The 19015-nt window shown below is 38.3% G+C and overlaps 1 protein-coding gene across 3 annotated transcripts; it reads left to right on the forward strand.

The window, feature by feature from the left end:
- The first annotated feature begins 12554 nt into the window (after positions 1 to 12554).
- On the forward strand, positions 12555 to 14946 carry LOC124553937. 3 transcript variants are annotated; one of them, XR_006968175.1, is made up of 3 exons: positions 12555 to 13005; positions 13209 to 13383; positions 13473 to 14946. XR_006968175.1 is itself a non-coding variant. In XM_047127956.1 (3 exons), the coding sequence occupies exons 1-3, from the start codon at positions 12853 to 12855 to the stop codon at positions 13973 to 13975; spliced, it is 774 nt and encodes a 257-aa protein (XP_046983912.1). In that variant the 5' UTR covers positions 12555 to 12852; the 3' UTR covers positions 13976 to 14946. The 3 variants fall into 3 exon arrangements, 1 of the variants encoding a protein (XP_046983912.1); XR_006968174.1 differs by having other exon boundaries at positions 13209 to 13350; XM_047127956.1 differs by having other exon boundaries at positions 13209 to 13326.
- The last annotated feature ends 4069 nt before the right edge of the window (positions 14947 to 19015 follow it).

Genomic DNA, 19015 nt, shown 5'->3' on the forward strand with positions numbered 1-19015 from the left:
AGAAACCAGATGGCAGTTATAAGAGACGAGGGACATGAAAGGGAAGCAGTGGTTGGGAAGGGAGTAAGACAGGGTTGTAGCCTCTCCCCGATGTTGTTCAATCTGTACATTGAGCAAGCAGTAAAGGAAACAAAAGAAAAATTCGGAGTAGGTATTAAAATCCATGGAGAAGAAATAAAAACTTTGAGGTTCGCCGATGACATTGTAATTCTGTCGAGACAGCAAAGGACTTGGAAGAGCAGTTGAATGGAATGGACGGTGTCTTGAAAAGAGGATATAAGATGAACATCAACAAAAGCAAAACAAGGATAGTGGAATGTAGTCTAATTAAGTCGGGTGATGCTGAGGGAATTAGATTAGGAAATGAGGCACTTAAAGTAGTAAAGGAGTTTTGCTATTTGGGGAGCAAAATAACTGATAATGGTCGAAGTAGAGAGGATATAAAATGTAGGCTGGCAATGGCAAGGAAAGCGTTTCTGAAGAAGAGGAATTTGTTAACATCCAGTACTGATTTAAGTGTCAGGAAGTCATTTCTAAAAGTATTCGTATGGAGTGTAGCCATGTATGGAAGTGAAACATGGACGATAAATAGTTTGGACAAGAAGAGAATAGAAGCTTTCGAAATGTGGTGCTACAGAAGAATGCTGAAGATTAGATGGGTAGATCACATAACTACTGAGGAAGTATTGAATAGGATTGGGGAGAAGAGAAGTTTGTGGCACAACTTGACCAGAAGAAGGGATCGGTTGGTAGGACATGTTCTGAGGCATCAAGGGATCACCAATTTAGTATTGGAGGGCAGCGTGGAGGGTAAAAATCGTAGAGGGAGACCAAGAGATGAATACACTAAGCAGATTCAGAAGGATGTAGGTTGCAGTAGGTACTGGGAGATGAAAAAGCTTGCACAGGATAGAGTTGCATCAAACCAGTCTCAGGACTGAACACCACAACAACAACAACAAGAGACTAACAATTTCACAGCACTCCCAGTGACACCATAATATTGTAACTTACTTAAGAGAATGGTGTGGTTCACATAGTCAAAGGATTTTTACAGGTCAAAGAAAATGCCAGTAGCCCCTAATAGCTTTCACTATATCAGAACATTTAAGTAACACACACTGTGACTTTGACAGTATATTATTTGCAGTCAGGTGCTTGAGGATTACAGAAACAACTTAAGATAGAACTCAACTCGCACGAGCATTCTTTGATTAACTTCAAAAAAAATGGTTCAAATATCTTTGAGCACTATGGGACTTAACATCTTAGGCCATCAGTCCCCTAGAACTTAGAACTACTTAAACCTAACTAACCTAAGGACATCACACACATCCATGCTCGAGGCAGGATTCGAACCTGTGACCGTAGCAGTCCAACGGTTCTGGACTGCAGCGCCTAGAACCGCACGGCCACCGCGGCCGGCCTGATTAACTTCTTTTGATATATTATCATACCCACTTGAATACTTACATTTGAAGGATTTTATGATGAATGCTACTTCTCTGGGAGACCTGAGCACCATTTCTATTTTAGTGAAGTTATTTTTAAAGACTTGTCTTGGATACACAATTGCACTGCTCACCGAACCTGATGACATCAAGCTGTCTGTAACAGAAATGAAGTACTTGTTTAAGAGGTTTGCAACACTACATGCACTTGTTACTGAAGTCTCATTTATTTTTAGAGCTATCTGTTCCCCTTCCTTTTTGGCCCCACCTGTCTGTCTTCACTATATCCCATACAGTTTTTGGTTTGTTGTTCGATGTAATTATCTTTTTCTCATAATAAACCTGCTTCGATTTCTGGATTACTTGCTTCAATATTTTGCAGTACTCTTTGTAATACATTACAGTGTTAACATCAGAGTTGTTCCTAGATGGTAGATACAGTCTCCTTTTTGTCCCACATGATATCTTTATTCCTTGTGTAATCCTTGGTTTATTGTTTTACTTCTGTGTGATTTGAGTTACCTTTAGAGAACAACAATTTTCAAAAGTGGAGGTAACTTTATTAGTGAATGCTTTGTATTTTCCATTTGAGTCAGAAGTGTTGTAAGCATATATCCAGTTCATGTTTTTGAGCAATATAAAAATTTTTACTTATGTATTATCCTCCTGTACTCAGATTTAATAGATTTTTTTTTCCTGAGAAGTTTCAAAATATAGCACAAGATGCTGCATGTCATGATCAGATAGCCCATTTACTATTGGTTTTGTGATATGCCTTTTTTCCCCTTGATTTGTATACAAAGAAATTATGAATGGCAATCTTTGAGCATTTACATATCCTAGCTGCAAAGTTCACAGTGGGAACTAAATTGAAAGATGGTGTTACTGAGTGCCATAATTGTTCTCTGACAAGAGTTTTTCAATAAACTTACATTAATATCACCAGTAACCACTATATCAATTTTTTTTTTTTTTTTTTTTTACTGTGAGAAGGGACAATAGAGCTTTCATAATTCTTAAGAAGAGGTTAAAATTTCCTGAAGGTGATCTCCAAATACCTCTATTATAAAGGACTTATTATAAAACACTAATTCTGTTGTACAAGTTTCTAAGTGCCACTCTGATCAAAATTTATTAATATCAATATTCTTGAAATCAAAACAGTTTCTGACAAACTGGCAACTCCTCCATTGTCTATGTTTTCTCTACAGAAGTAAGAAGCTAACTTTAGTCCTGCAACATTTCACATATATAGAACAGTAGTCACGTAACAGACTGAACAGGAACCTGGAGAGTCCCCAACATGACACAAGGCCAAACAAAGTTAGAAGATTAGTTCCCCATACAACTAAACTGTATAGTAATGGTGAAACTGTAAGGGAGTAGAGCTGAAAAACCATATCCTGAAAAGTAAAAGATATTCAAGAACCAAAAAAATAATTTAAAAAACTTGATCATTTCAAACAAACCTTCACTGCTGTAGAATATAGGACTTCCTTGAATGTGATTTCTTGTGAATTATACTAAACATATTTTGGGTTGGCTTACAAAACTAAACGGTTTCATTAGAAATGAAAATGTTTGATTATGACCAGCATTACTACTCGAACTTACTCTTACCCTTTTAGCATTATGAATTCATGTTTCATATATTTTCAGTGTGGTGTAAACTACATGAAACAATGTTCTTTAATCATCTGTTTGAGTTTTGTCATATGCTGTTGTACAATGGATGACAGAGGTCACTTGAGATACAATATGATACCACCTTGGAATTACAACAAAGTATATGTACCTCTCTTACTTTCCTTTTTTCAGCATCAGTCAACAGTCCAATTGAGCCCCTTGGTACTGCAAACTGTATAGTCATGTTTTTCGCCTGTAAATTGGAACAAATGTATAAATTTCCTTCAAATAACAAAATTTGGAAATAGGTTATGAACAAAGACACAGAACATGGAGAGAAACAGTCCACATTGAGCCACAGACTTGTTTAACTTAAACAGTTGTATCAACACAGCGTAGAATATTAAACCTTATCTGGATTAAACAAGAGCAGCAACAGCACATATTTGTGAGGGGTTCTTGGAGGTTTTGCTACAACACAACATGCACTGAGCTAATGCAGTTATCAGCTGTGTAAGCAAAGTCCTGAGGGCAATTGCTTTTGACTGAAACGAAGACTTACATCCAAGCCATGCCTGTTGCTCCAGTTGGGAGATAGGAATAAGCTAATTAGTGCCTGCACCTGGACAGGAGGGAGAAGGGCAGATTATCTGAGCATCTTACAGGTAGTGTAAGAAGGAACATATTTAAGATGGAGTGAGACTACAGAGAGACAGTCGAATCAAATTAGAAATGAAAAGGACCAAAACTTTTCTTTACTGCTTGCTCAATACACAGATTGAATAACATTGGGGATAGGCTACAACCCTGCCTCAATCCCTTCCCATCCACTGCTTCCCTTTGATGTCCCTCTACTCTTATAACTGCCATCTGGTTTCTGTACAAATTGAAAATAGCCTTTCGCTCCCTGTATTTTACCCCGCTACCTTTAGAATTTGAAAGAGAGTATTCCAGTCAACATTGTCAAAACCTTTCTCTAAGTCTACAAATGCTAGAAACCTAGGTTTGCCTTTCCTTAATCTTTCTTCTAAGATAAGTTGTAAGGTCAGTATTGCTATACATGTTCCAACATTTCTACGGAATCCAAAGTGACCTTCCCCGAGGTCGGCTTCTATCAGTTTTTCCATTCGTCTGTAATGAATTCAAGTGAGTATTTTGAGGCTGTGACTTATTAAACTGATAGTTCGGTAATTTTCACTTTCATGAACACCTGCTTTATTTCGGATTGGAATTATTATACTATTCTTGAAGTCTGAGGGTATTTCGCCTGTCTCATACATCTTGCTCACCAGATGGTATAGTTTTGTAAGGACTGGCTCTCCAAAGGCTATCAGTAGCTCTAATGGAATGTTTTCTACTCCCGGGGACTTGTTTCGACTCAGGTCTTTCAGTGCTCTGTCAAACTCTTTACACAATATTGTATCACCCATTTCATCTTCATCTACGTCCTCTTCCATTTCCATAATATCGTCCTAAAGGACATTGCCCTTGTATAGACCCTCTAGATACTCCTTCCACCTTTCTGATTTCCCTTCTTTGCTTAGAATTGGGATTCCATCTGAGCTCTTGATATTCATACAAGTGGCTCTCTTTTCTCCAAAGGTCTCTTTAATTTTCCTGTAGGCAGTATCTATCGTACCCCTAGTGAGATAAGCCTCTGCATCCTTACATTTGTTCTCTACCCATCCCTGCTTACCCATTTTGCACTTCCTGTCGATCTCATTTTTGAGACGTTTGTATTCCTTTTTACCTGCTTCATTTACTGCATTTTTATATTTTCTCCTTTCATCAATTAAATTCAATATTTCTTCTGTTACCCAAGGATTTCAACTAGTCCTTATCTTTTTACCTACTTGATCCTCTGCTGCCTTCACTACTTCATCCCTCAGAGCTACCCATTCTTCTTCTACTGTATTTATTTCCCTCATTCCTGTAAATTGTTCCCTTATGCTCTCCCTGAAACTCTGTACAACCTCTGGTTCTTTCAGTCTATCCAGGTCCCATCTCCTTAAATTCCTACCTCTTTGCAGTTTCTTCAGGTTTAATCTACAATTCTTCCATGTGTACAACCTTCTTTCATGATTCTTGAATCATGTGTTAGCTATGATTAAGTTATGCTCTGTGCAAAATTCTACCAGACAGCCTCCTCTTTCATTTCTGAGCCCCTAATCCATATTCACCTACTATGTTTCCTTCCATACCTTTTCCTACTCTCGAATGCCAGTCACCAATGACTATTAAATTATCGTCTCCCTTCACTACCTGAATAATTTCTTTTATCTCATCATACATTTCATCAATTTCTTCATCATCTGCTGAGCTAGTTGGCATATAAACTTGTACTACTGTAGTAGGGAAGGGCTACGTGTCTATCTTGACCACAATAATGCGTTCACTATGCTGTTTGTAGTACCTTACCTGCACTCCTATTTTCCTATTCATTATTAAAGCTACTCCTGCATTACCCCTATTTGATTTTGTATTTATGATCCTGTATTCGCCAGACCAAAAGTCTTGTTCCTCCTGCCACCGAACTACACTAATTCCCACTATATCTAACTTTAACCTATCCATTTCCCTTTTTAAATTTTCTAACCTACCTGCCCGATTAAGGGATCTGACATTCCACGCTCTGATCCATAGAACGTCAGTTTTCTTTCTCCTCATAATGATGTCCTCATGAGTAGTCCACGCCTGGAGATCCGAATGGGGGACTATTTTACCTCCGGAATATTTAACCAAAAGGATGCCATCATCGTTTAATCATACAGTAAAGCTGCATGCCCTCGGGAAAAATTACGGCTGTAGTCTCCCCTTGCTTCAGCTGTTCGCAGTGCCAGCACAACAAGGCCATTTTGGTTAGTGTTACAAGGCCAAATCAATCAATCATCCAGAGTCTTGCCCCTGCAACTACTAAAAATGATGCTGCCCCTCTTCAGGAACCACATGTTTGTCTGGCCTCTCAACAGATAACCCTCTGTTGTGGTTGCACCTACGGTACGGCCATCTGTATCGCTGAGGCACACAAACCTCCCCACCAATGGCAAGATCCATGGTCCATGTATGATTTTATGACTATTATTTATTTCAATTTATCTGCTTTCCTTTCCCGAGTTTCCTCAGCTGTCATATGTGGCACAGCTGTTTCTGCCAGAATGATGGATTTCCATTTCCTTACAATGCAAATGAAGGTGGAAAATATACTTCTTAAATTAAACAAACAAAGAAAAATATAGAAATTCCATGTAACAGCAAAACAATGAAATACTGCGTAACTTGAGCTTCAGTAGTTAAGTGAGGCTATTTGTCTGTATAGAGGTTGAGAAGCTGGAAGGCAGCATTGAAGTGCAGGAAGGCTTGCAGAGGTCCAAATAATAATATTATTTTCAGTGTGTGGAAATTTAATTATGAATGACATTTTAGTTAATTAATTTTCACAAATAATAAAATGTTTACTGATAGAGTGAAATGAGGGCTTTAAAATAATTTAAGTCATTCTGGAAATAAACAGTTGTTAGCTCACAATATGTTCCTGAGCATATGGCTTCTGAATAAAGCAAATTACAGATTTCTCTTAAAAGAACACATACAATGTTTACATTAGCAGAACTCAGTTAAACTGACAGATAATGAATTTTACTGAAACATCACTTAAATAGGAATTTTGGTGCTTTGTGCAAATGTGGTACATCCACAACCAGTAGAATATAAAAAAAAGAAATAAGAAAGTTATCTAAGTAGTAGATTTATACAAAATGCAGTTACTCCAACTTTACAAGTATCAAGTTCGTCAACTGTAAAATAGAAGTACGTATTCTACTGTTCCCACCTTATAAAAGTGAGTCTACAGTTCTCAAATCCAAAATGGTGCATGCATGTCAATCAGTGTTTCTGAAGCTACTGTTGATTGCTTTAGCACTGCAGATAAATCTAGCTACATTACGAAAACCTACCAAATTTGGGATAGCTTTAACCCAGCACACAGCTGCAAGATCATGAAGGGAACAAGGCATTTAAAAAATGCTGTAAAATAATAATAGAGTACTTGTGTACGTAGTACACAGAGCTACAAAAGCAAACTTAAGAGAGTGGCATACAAGGGCAGTCAAATATGAAAAATGTGGAAAAATGTAAGTAAACTACTCATTAATACTGAAGTACTTGCCATAGTTGTTAACACATTTATTTCACTGTAATTGCCTTACAATGGTCAACGCCTTTGTGGAAAAATGTTGCCAGACACACACCTCTTTATCTGGAGCAAAGGGACAGCCATGAATGTCTTTCTTCAGCACTTTAAAAATATGGAAATCACATGGAGAGAAATTGGGACTTTATGGAGAATATGTTTTTCCCAGCAAAACTGCTGCAACATACTCTATACAGTCCTGGCAGGCATTTTACTGGCAGGTTGCTTAAACTATGATGCAGAGTTTTGTCTGGGAAGCTTTCACACAACCTCCATACAGTCCCAATCTCTCCTCATGTGATTTCCATTTTTTTGGAGCCCTAAAGAACCATTCTTGGTCATTCGTTTGGTTCACACCATGAGTTCGTAGTACACCACAAACATTTTTCCATGAAGCGATTGACCATCTTGTCTCACAGGGGCATAAATGTATTCACAGCTATGGTGATTAGTTTTGACAAACTAAACAGTTAACTTCCTTTTTTCCATCAATCTTGTTTTATGGAGTTTTCATCTTGTGTACTCTTTCTGAAATTTTGCATCAGTGTAATCATATATATTGCAACAAAAAAAGATGAATGTGACAGGGATCAGATCCTATACAGAGCCAATCACAAAATATTCTGATTTCATTCATCACTTACAAATTATTGTTTAATTCTGGTATGTTAACGCAATGCTAAATCTATAGTGGCAGATAAATGATTAGGTTGGGATTTCTTAATTAATACATACTAAGATAGATTTTTGCATGCGAGCAGTGCAAACTTTCCCCTCTGCCTCCAACCCCTCCACCACACAAAAATTCATAAGACCTATTTTGTATATCAGTTTCTTTGAGTGGCAGCGGCAGTGTGCGTAAACACAAACACACATACCTGGCCTCAGCATCTGGCTGCCAAGGCCAGAACGTGAGCAGCAGTGCAAGACGCTAAAAGTCTTCCCTTGGCAGCCAGAGACTGTAGCCGCGTCTGCGAACGTTGTGTTTGTGTGTTGTGTTGTGTGCTGTTTAAATCTAATGAAGACCTGTTTAGCTGAAAGCTGTGTTTGACAGTCTTTTTGTTGCGCCTATCTGCGAATCAGCGACTCCACTTTGTGGTGGGTAGCAACTATCCTTTTCATAAAACTGTGTAACACATATCTTCATGTTTCATTGCTGTGACAAGACGAAGCAATCCAGGTACAGTTACTGGCATCACTATTCTAAACCAAACAACTGCTTTGGTTGTTATAACCAGTGCTCGATTTGTGATGGTATGGCATACTGATACCTCTGACAAATCAAGCACTGGTCATAACTGTTACTACTTCAACTTGTTTTATTCGAGATCATGTCACATCCAGAAGGTCAAATCAAACTGAACTTATCTAGTAGGAACTGTTGTAAATAAGTGTTCATTTTCATAGCCCATTATGTACTCTCACAGACTGATCAATCTGAAGTTACAAGCAGAGGAGAGGTGATGCGTGGAATGAATCAAAGAAAAAGAACTGAACACATGCCAAATAAGAAGCTGTGTATCACTGGCCGAATGTGTTACAATTAGCTCATTATACCTTCTTTTAAATATATTCACAGTGAATCTTTGATGAGGCTCAAGTTGCCCTCTGGCACAAATTTTCATTTGTCACTAATATACCTAATACAGCTGATGTCTAATAGTTCACAGTAAGCAAACAAATTTTGAATAATTTAATATATTATAACAACATTCCATGCAGAACCAATCACAACACAGATTCATGATTCTGTAATTACTTTCTGTGGGTGGGGACGGGAGCAGGGATTGTGAACAACACATGTATAAGATGGGACAATACAACATATGTAAAAGACATACCGGTAACTCCTTTTGCAATAAACAAATTTATTTTACTGCTGTTGTTTTTAACATGTCATACTAAAAAATCACATTCACTGCAACAGTAACTCCAACACAAGAGATACACGTGTCATCCACGGCAGTAAACATTTTATGACATGGGTTTTCACAGTGGAATGTAAACCATTTCATTTTCTTAAAGTGTATCTATGATACTACTACAGACAGTGATATAACATTATTAATATATTACCAGACACATTAATTTGACACAGATGGTAAAATAAAAATAATGATCTTGGGTACTGGCTGTTGCCTATCTCTAGTAACCATCCCAGAAAATATAGGGTGTTGGCAGAGAACGTTTGGTTGTGAAATCCTGTAGTCACTCTGTTGTGGTACTGGATTTGCAATGTGTTTCTGAAAATACATCAGAGATATACTGAATGAATTATTGCATATTTTAAGATAGAACCTGGCAGTAACAGAAAGAACAAACGTGAGTAGAATAACATCATTAGATGTCAAATTAGAATAACAGCAATACATGTCAAATTAGAAAAGAATTATGTATGTACTCATCAGCAATATGAATTTTGTATGTAGAATACAACACTCTGTGGCCAATTAGGTCCAAATCATTTTCATAAAACTCCTACATTTAACTACATATTAACTTGTTAAATGGTGGCACATTTAGTCAGCTAATCTGTTCATGTATTGCATTCACACTGCAACTGGACAGCTGAAGATAGTGATGCTACGGATTTACCGACACTCATTATATAGGTACGTGTTCTAATATCACCTTCACATTATATACATTTACTAACATTTCTTGACATAAATAAACCAGCACAATTTCAAAAGAATAGAAATTTATTCTACTCATTCATCATCCGACCAAGAAGGTGAAAAAGAATAGAAATTTCTTCTACTCTACCACCAAGGAAGTGAACCTACAGGGAGTAAGTGAAGGTAAACATTAGCAAAAGACAACCAAACATTGTTTAAGCTGTACACTATATTAACAAGAAACTATCACAATACTGCTTAATGCTAGTTCTTTTTATGCCAGTTAAATGTGTTCTAGTGAATTAGAAAGAAAGCTGCCGCTACTTCAGTTACATTAGTTACCTTCAGGATGCCTTATAAGAAACATGATATTTAGTTCATTAATCAAGTATTTTTTAGAAAAAACAGTAACCTACATATGTAATTACATAGGACAGTTTACAGCACACTACCTGCCATCCACCTAAAGTAGGAATGAAATCCTTGCACTAAGATAATCAATGGAAGGAGTCACTACTGAGGTATTTTTTAAATTTTCCTTTGAATTTCCTGAGATAACTAATTTCTTGTTGTATGTTAGATGGGAGCTTCTCAAATATCTTCATATCATAATACATAACTTTGTTAAATCTTAGTTAAGGATGCAAAGTTTACACAAAAGTTATATTTCTGTCTTGTATTGATAGTGCATATCAAATTTCAGCATGAAATTATTTTTTCACAACCACACTACGCCTTGATTAAAGTAACTGTGATTGTGGGAGTGACTAAGAGTCAGCCAACTGCTGTTCTTTCTTGACACCTATGTGCCCACTATAATGACTGATTTTTAGGCACCACACAGCTTTCTCAGTTGCAGTACAATGCACAGGAAGGCGAGAGCCAACTGTTGCTCTATCCACAATCCCCACTGATGTACTTCCCACTGCTGCTGACAATGACAACAATAAATCTGAATGTATGTTTTGCTCTATTTGCATTGCATGCGCAGCTCTTGCTCATTTCATGTGGAACGATGTAAATAATGAATGACCCTTCACCACCATAGCTGTCTGCCACCCATGAGGTTATTTTAATCAAAATTTAGAAGAAAACATAACACTTGTTTATCACTAAGTCTGCCAAAGGTTCACAAAAGCGTTCAACAACAACCACAAAAGTTTTCTTATATAATTCACTAATATAATCTGAGAGGGGGCGACAGAAGCGTCCGATCCCACGCGTTGGCTTTGACCCGTGACGTACGGGTGTTGTGTGACGTCATGACGGCGCGGAGTTTGCCTTGTGAGTGCGGCGTGTTTGTAGATGTCGTCGTGTTGTGGTTTGTTGTGCTCTCTTGTGGTGTGTTCAGGGTTTTCGTTTGTGTGCTGTAATGGGCGCAGTTTGCTTTTGCTCATTATCCAGAATTGTTCGAGTGTCGGCTGTGTTTGTAGTGGAATTCGTTTCATTGAGTTAACGATTTTGCGTTAAGCTTAATATAGTGTTGTTTATTGTAGATAGTGTGGTAATTTTAGTAAAATTAATCAGTTGTTGTTTTTTGTTCAGGAATGGATATGACGGATGCCACTACAATAGTAGTAAGTTGCATACAACACAGCTATGAAACTAAATCTGCCGTTTATAACGTTCATGACTACAACACTTCACGTGCAGCTTTAGTACATACGTCACAGTCTAAACAGATCCTATACATTTATATGCTATGGGAAAATACGATATTCTAGCCACAATCATTTTAACCGATCAGCCTGTTTGCATCCCAGAATCCGAATGTACATTACATTTCCTGTTTTCTCTCTAACAATTTTGTGTTCCGCTTTTCGTCCCTTAGAACTCACAATACCACAAAGCCCATTACTAAATAGGATCTACTTGCCTGGATTTCCAAAGCTGTGCGTCGTCGACGAAAGAAAAGCTTACTGTAATTTAAATACTGGAGCGAGGGAAGGCGATAGTACCCTTGGAATTTCATACAAAAAACTAAACTATCATGCAACCATTAAATCGATGAAATTTACGGACTGGGCAGACAAGGAAGATAAACACGAAAATAAAAGAAAGGTGGTTGCTTTACTGTAAACTCGATATAGGTTTAAAACTAAGTTTCCGACTTCTTCGAAAGTCGAAGTTTGGAAATACTACCAGTCTACCCGATTTGACCCTTAGCTTGAGGAGTTGCTTGTTGGGAATTACTGGGAGAGACAGGGATATTTACAAATACGTCAGCCCCATAACGCACTAGCAAACCATATTGCAGTTGATAAGACAAATGTTGGAAGGAGAAGATATATTACACGTATAGTAAAGCACTAAAGAGATACCGATATTCAATTTGGGCTTCTTATATAAGTACCTTACAAAAATCGGACGTTAATAAAGAAAAGTACAACTGGTTACAACAGAAAGTTACCATATCTAAAGAATACCTTACCACGAAATTGTGTGGGTATGAAATATATTCTTCACAGACAAACCAAGGGCGAGGGTGGTTATTGCTATTTTATTAGCAGTATAGAAATAAATACTTGTCATAACTACGGAATTGTTTCTTACTCTCAATATTTTCGTGCTGAACTTGTAAAGTAAAATAAGCAGCGCTTGAATACTTCCGTGTTGCTGGGCGCTGCCAACAGATGTCAGTGCGAGACGCCACCTCAGAAAATATGACGATCATTTTAGCTCCGTCTGCAATTCGTGACTGACCGAAAAACGAGTCGCATTGGAGCAACTACACCTAAAAACAAAGCTTACGCACACAATTCTGTGGGAGCTGTGACGTTGGCGTTCTGCGGTTGAGCAGTGCTATCTGTGGTAGAAGCGGTGTTTCATGTTTGGAAGCGTGGTCACTGCATTGGTTTGTTTTTGTAGCAATGACTGAAAGCATGGCTTTGTTTTTGTAACATTTGTGGCGGAAATCTTGTTCTCACTGTCATATGCGATTCGGATTGTTATTGAGCATCTGTTCAAAATGCCATGCAAGTGCTGTATGCCCTATTGTAGGGGAAACTACGACAACGGTTTAAAAGTTAGCGTCTTTTCATTCCCGTCTGATGAAGCATTAAGATTGAAACGGATCGCTGCAGTTCATAGGAATGATTGGGAACCCAGTAAACAGTTCGTTGTAAGTATCTGTAATTTAAATTTATTTCTATATTGTTACCCTTTTTAATACTGTTATGTCACAGAACTGAATATTCAAATCAATAGCCTATCTATAACGAAGCATAATACTTTTAAGCTCACTTTATGCAGTCCTCAGTTAGATTTAATTTGTCAGTTTACATTCTGCCTTACGTTAACAGTGAAATATATGCTTCTTTTCAGATATGTGAACTGCATTTCACTGTAGACGACATTGAGAAAATTACCAGTGCTTACGACCCAAAACTGGCAAACTCTTTACAGTTTACAGCACCTTTGGACCGTCCACGTTTAAAGAAACGTTCGTGAAAATTTATCGTAAAGGGTACTTGTAATCAGTTTACAGATTAAAGTACAGGTTCCTTAATTTTCTTACGATATTGTTAAATATGTAAGATCATTAAACATTGCTATACGAATCTCATGTTTATCTCTCTCTATTTGCAGATGCTGTACCATCAAAGTTGCCAGGAAGACCTACGTATTTATCTTCAAAACAAGCACCAGCTCGAGAAGATCCAGAGGGTCGCGAACGTTTGGGGAACCAAGCACTTGAGAAAGTCATGGAGCAGAGTGTGGAATCACACAAAAAAATGATGGAGAAGAGTTCATTTGCTAGTTTAGAAGATTTTAAATCAAAATTATCTGATTGTGAAAAGCACAGTGACTGGGTCACGGAAACCAAATCAAATAATTTGTGTCTTGTGTTAAAGGATGCTCCTTATCTAAGTGTTGTGTGTCATGTCGTTATAAATAGTGATTTAGTGTTAAGTGCATTTGTGAAGGAAGCTGAGCTAAATTGTGCTGGTAAGATTAAATTATCAAACCAAGTAAGTGATACTGGTACAGTTAGCAATATTTTGAAAGAGTTGTATGTGATGTTTCATATAAATGAGGCTCCATTTGAGGCAAGTTTGTCTTGCATTGAAGACATTTTGGAAAACTTGTAAGAAAAACTACCAGAAAGTGAGCATAAAATTAAATTTTTGAAGGAACAAGTTTCATTTCCAAGATTTAATAGTCCAACAGAGATTAGGTATGGGAGTGTTTCAATGATTTTATGGTCATTAGCCCAATCTATCAGTCCACATGCATATAGGTTTTTGAGGAGTGCTCGTAATTTTTCCATTCCAAGTCCCAGTACTTTGTCAAAACTTTGCAGTAAACTTCCAACTAACCCAATCATTCAACATCAGAGTGAGCAGTTTCTCAGTTACATACCACAAAAAGTTGGTGCTTTATCTGTGAATGATAAAACTGTCCTGTTGATGGATGAGATTTATTTAAAGTCACAACTTGACTATAAAGGTGGCAATGTTGTAGGTGGTGCTTTTAACACAGATGTGGTTTTGTGTGCAACTAGTGCTTATGTTTTTATGATCCAGAGTATGGATTCAGTGTACAAAGATGTGGTGCATATTCTCCCAGTTCACACAATTCAATTAAACTAGAAGCAGTGGGATTTGAGGTAATAGTAGTAGCTGACAATAATTCTATTAATAAGGAAGCTATTTCATACTTTTCTTCCCCCCCCCCCTCCCTCCTAGTGTACAGATAAAATAGGTTCATCCTGAGCAGACTTCTGCAGACCGCCCAATTTACTATTTTGTAGATACTGTACACATTTTAAAATGTAAACGGAACAACTGGGGTAACGAAAAGGACCAAATTTTGTGCTTTCCTTCTTTTAGTGATAGCTTGAAGGGAGGTCTTGCTTCTGTTACAGCACTGAAGGAACTACATTTACTAGAAAAAGGTGAACTATTGCAGTATGGCAGCACTTTAACACTTAAGTCACTATATCCAAATTCTTTTGAATGGCAAAATGTGAAATTAGCATTGCGTATTTTTAATAACACGACAGTTGTTGCAATGCAACAACTAGGTGCAAGAAAGAATTTGAAAACTGGGAGAGTATTGCCACATTTGTAAAAATAATAAGTCAGTGGTTTGATATTAAATGTTGAAACGCTGCTGAAGGGTAAAAGGCTAAGAAATGTTTACCAAGAACAGATTACTCTCAATTCAAAACATATTCATGACTTTTTGAGAAACTTTCTCTCGTGGTTGTGTTCATGGGAAGATTGCAATGGAGGAAAGAAATTGACCAGAGAAACACACTTTGCTCTCAAACATACTACTGCAGCCTTTATTGATTTTAGTGAATACTGGCTGTGTGAGAAGAAGAGAACATATTTGCCCTTTGGGAAAATACAGACAGACAGTTTGAAGGACAGGTTTGGGAAATACCGCCAACTGAATGGGGGAAGTTCCCCTGTATCGCTAAGGCAGGTATTTGGAACAAGGAAAATTAAGGGCCCAGAGTATGTTTCCTCTTGTATTAAAGTCCAAAGTGTTTGGTGATGTTGTAAGACCTAATTATGTTGATGCTGCTTGTTGTAGAATCCCAGGCTTTCAAGATATCGACAACCCAGAGCTATTAAATGTAGTAGTTGATGATAGTGATGTTGATGAAATAGAGGAAAACACTTGGCCATTACTCCATTATATTGCTCACACCAAGTACATCTAAAATAAATTGACCATATTGTGAAGGGTTTGTAACATCCGAAGAAACAAGACAAGCAGATGATTTGATAATGGGAAATGACAGGGGAGGTTTAACATACCCTAGCAGTGATGTAGTCACTTGTGTTTCCTATGTATACTTAACACTATAAAAAATTCTTAAAGAAAAGGAAAAATTTGTTCCTGCAACAAGTAAATCAAAGAAATGTGCTTGTGAAAGAAGCAGCCATTAATGTGCCAAAAGACTTACTTCTTGGTTTCCATTGTTTAAAAGGTCACACTCTTGAGTCTATCATACATTGTATATTGACTTGCGGTGCAAATATTTTACTAAACAACTCTGTAAAACGAAAAAATAATGTGTGTGTGACAAAAGAAGTAAGTATTTATAAAAGAATGAAAAAGTTTTGACATCCGACTCCTTGTCACAAAAAATTGTGAAATAAATGTTTTCTGGAAATTTACTTATTAAAGTGAAGCTTGTTAAGTATCACATGCCCCTTTTTCATAAGTTACTAAATGAAAAAACTTTTAATAAATGATTTACATTATTTGCGGTGAATTTTTAAGGTCCTAGTGTAATGTTATTAACAATCAAGGAAAATCATTATTACTTATGTAGTCTAAACTATCATGTGGAAGGTTACCTAATTATAAAATAGAATATGCAGCAAGGCAATGCTGTAAGTGCTTAAAATTTTACATCGCATAAAAAGTAGGTAGTGGTGACTGAAAAAATAGGATAAATGATTTATATTATTTGTAGGCGAATTTTGAAGGACCTAGTGTTTTTTTTTTTTTTTTTTTTTATTCGAGGGAAATCATTATTCCTTAGGTAGTCGAAATATTGCGTTGGTTACCTAATTGTAAGATCTAATCAGCAGCAAGGTGACGCTATAAGTGCTTAAAATTCTAAAAAGTAGGTAGTGGTGACTATATAAACTGGCTTTGAAGATACAGGATCCAATATTCATATAAATCTTTTTCACTCAATCGTGTTACGACACAATTCATCATTTACGAACTAGGTGATACAGTATGCAGTACTCTCTTAGTTGAAGGTTTCATTGTTTTCGTTACTTCTATCATTAGTCAAATAGCGAATGTGCATTCCCTTCCGCTACTTCAGTGCTAGTTTCTGAACTCAGTCGCAGAGCTGTGATGTCACAGCAGGCGTAGCGAGGCTTTGTTCCTTGGTGGTGTTGATAGGAGAACTACGATTAGGTTTGTTGAAACAGTCGCCGGTGGGCTCACACGCATGGTTGTTGCAAACAGAAAACGTAACGTCGCCATGTTTTTTAAATTTTGCCTTTGTACTTTCTGTATGCCTTCATTAGCGTCATCAACCCCATATTTTCTCTAACTTCTGCAACTTTTCCGCCACTTTACCGTTTTTAACAAAGTCACCGTTTTATTGCCTTTTTATATCGTTTGTTATCTTCCCATAATGTGTTTTTTTCCTCTTTTCTTATTTGGGCTTTACGCGTCTATCGCCAGGGGGGATTGAATTCAGTAAGGGAATAAAATTAACATCTCGAGGGTTGGATCCCCTCACTTCCAAATCGGAGGATTATGCCACCCGGGCTACTCTCAAGGTGCCTTTGCCATCTGTCTGCGGCCGCCGCCGGCGTCCCCCCCCCCCCCCTGTCCTCGTCACAGCCACCCTCCATATTTGTATATTTTCCCATTTCAGTGACTCCTATTGCCAGTGGACAACGAATTTCATCATGGACATACCCACTAGCACCATCATTTACACCTCTACTTGCCCTGCATCCACCATTACCTCGTGGAGTGCCTCCCACGACCTTAAACAATGTCCTAACCTTGGTATCCTCCTTCCTGCAACACCTGCTACGAATTCCACCCCACCCACTCCTCCAAATGCAAAGCCAAACCCCCTCTCACCAATCCTGAGCTCACTGTCCCCATTCACCACATTGACCAGCCCATCCATCCCATCAATTTCCTCCACCCTCCCCCTACAGCTGAAGACATCTGGTTCCTGACCATTGTTCTGCTGAATATCCACCCACTGCAACTTCCCCATACAATCCAGCAGATCTCCCTTGCTGCTGCTCCGTCTTCCATTTCAATAGCTACGTCACTTACTCTCACAACCAGGCCCACTTTATCTTCATATGCCTAGACATTTCTTTAAGCTTCTCTCTGCTCTTCCCCTCCCACTCTGCTGAGCTACTGACGGACAAAACAACGAAACTATCGTCTGAAGAACACGTGTCTGATTTCTACCAAACACATACAGGCCCATTCTGAGTGCTGCGCAGATTGCCAAAAGACTTCGTGATAGATTGGAACGGAAAGCCGGGTTTTTCTTAGTATGAAAACACACAGCAATCACAGACAATTCTAGCTACTTAATCCATGGCAGCAAATGGATAAATGTATGTACAATGATGCTGGGAGTGGAATGACAAATCGACATGATTGGGCTGAGCGCCCTTTATTTGAGAAAATAATACTAATCTGGAATCTAGATTTCTAACTTTTATGATGGTTTTTATGCACTCAGGCCCCAAAGAAACTGGTATAGGCATTCAGATCCACAGATACCGTTCACCACATCAACCAGCTCTGTGCTGCATTGTGCAGCTACCTACTGCCAGGTACTCCATATCAATGACATCATGAGAGAGCAGAATGGGACGCTCCGCGGAACTCACAGACTTTGAACATGGTCAAGAATTCACAGACTTTGAACATGGTCAAGTGATTGGGTATCACCTGTGTCATAAGTCTGTATGCGAAATTTCCCCACTCCTACACATACCTAGGTGCACTGTTTCCGATGTGATAGTGGAGTGGAAACTAGAAGTAACATATACAGCACAAAAGCGTACAGACCGACCTCGTCTGTTGACTCGCAGAGACCACCGTCAATTGGAGAGGATCGTTATGTGTGGTACGCAGACATCTATCCTGACTGTCACACAGGAATTCAAAACTGCATCAGGATCCACTGCAAGTACTATGAAAGTCAGGCAGCAGGTGAGAAAACTTGGATTTCATGGTCGAGCAGCTGTTCATAAGCCACACATCACGCCGGTAAATGTCAAACGATGCCCCGCTCGGTGTAAGGAGAATAAACATTGGACGATTGAACAGTGGAAAAACGTTGTGTGGAGTGACGAATCACGGTACACAATCTGGCGATTCAATGAACAGGGTGCGGGTATGGCGAATGTCCGGTGAACGTCATCTGCTGGCGCATGTAATGCCAACAGTAATCTTTGGAGGTGGTGGTGTTATGGAGTGGTCGTGTTTTTCATGGAGGAGGCTTGCACCCCTTGTTGTTTTGTGTTGCACTATCACAGCACGGACCTACATTGATGTTTTAACCACCTTCTTGCTCCCACTGTTGAAGATCAAGTCGGGGGTGGCGATTGCACCTTACAACACGATCGAACACCTATTCGTAATGCACGGCCTGTGGGGGAGTG

Source organism: Schistocerca americana, chromosome 11, assembly GCF_021461395.2.
Source record: "Schistocerca americana isolate TAMUIC-IGC-003095 chromosome 11, iqSchAmer2.1, whole genome shotgun sequence".
Lineage (NCBI taxonomy): Eukaryota > Metazoa > Arthropoda > Insecta > Orthoptera > Acrididae > Schistocerca > Schistocerca americana.